Source organism: Pichia membranifaciens (assembly GCF_001661235.1).
Source record: "Pichia membranifaciens NRRL Y-2026 unplaced genomic scaffold PICMEscaffold_1, whole genome shotgun sequence".
NCBI lineage: Eukaryota > Fungi > Ascomycota > Pichiomycetes > Pichiales > Pichiaceae > Pichia > Pichia membranifaciens.
In genome coordinates, this window is record NW_017566982.1 from 2,373,047 (window position 1) to 2,373,369 (window position 323).

The 323-nt window shown below is 52.3% G+C and overlaps 2 protein-coding genes across 2 annotated transcripts in view; one reads left to right on the forward strand and one right to left on the reverse strand.

Moving 5' to 3' along the window:
• Positions 1 to 275, forward strand: PICMEDRAFT_14887 (hypothetical protein). Its single transcript, XM_019160582.1, has one exon. The coding sequence runs from the start codon at positions 51 to 53 to the stop codon at positions 222 to 224; it is 174 nt and encodes a 57-aa protein (XP_019020542.1). The 5' UTR covers positions 1 to 50; the 3' UTR covers positions 225 to 275.
• Positions 1 to 323, reverse strand: part of PICMEDRAFT_101549 (hypothetical protein) — a gene marked incomplete at its 5' end in the record, with an annotated part of 891 nt that continues 568 nt past the window's right edge. Inside the window, one exon of the mRNA XM_019159639.1 lies at positions 1 to 295. Within this exon, the coding sequence (XP_019020541.1) occupies positions 221 to 295 (75 nt within the window). The remainder of the gene's footprint in view (positions 296 to 323) is intronic.

A 323-nucleotide genomic window follows, 5' to 3' on the forward strand; every position in this document is an offset into this window, starting at 1 on the left:
GACTACTCCTTCGGTTGTGGTACTGGCGGTCAGTTTGACTTACCCGAATTATGCTGGAGCGGCAACAATTGTGGAAGCTCCACCACTGGGTCTTCTTCGACCACTTCATTGACCACCCCACCTACTCCATCGACTTCTCCATCCACCACTCCGTCTGGTTCATCTACTACTACCCCATCGACCGTTCCATCGACGACTCCATCTGGATCATCATCCACCACTAAGCCATCGACTGCTCCATCTGGATCATCATCGACGACTCCATCTGGATCATCATCCACCACTCCATCCACCACTCCATCTGGATCATCCACCACTAAGTC

Bases quoted from the DNA above. Each gene is read 5' to 3' on its own strand.
- PICMEDRAFT_14887 (XM_019160582.1), top strand. From the start codon at position 51: ATGCTGGAGCGGCAACAATTGTGGAAGCTCCACCACTGGGTCTTCTTC.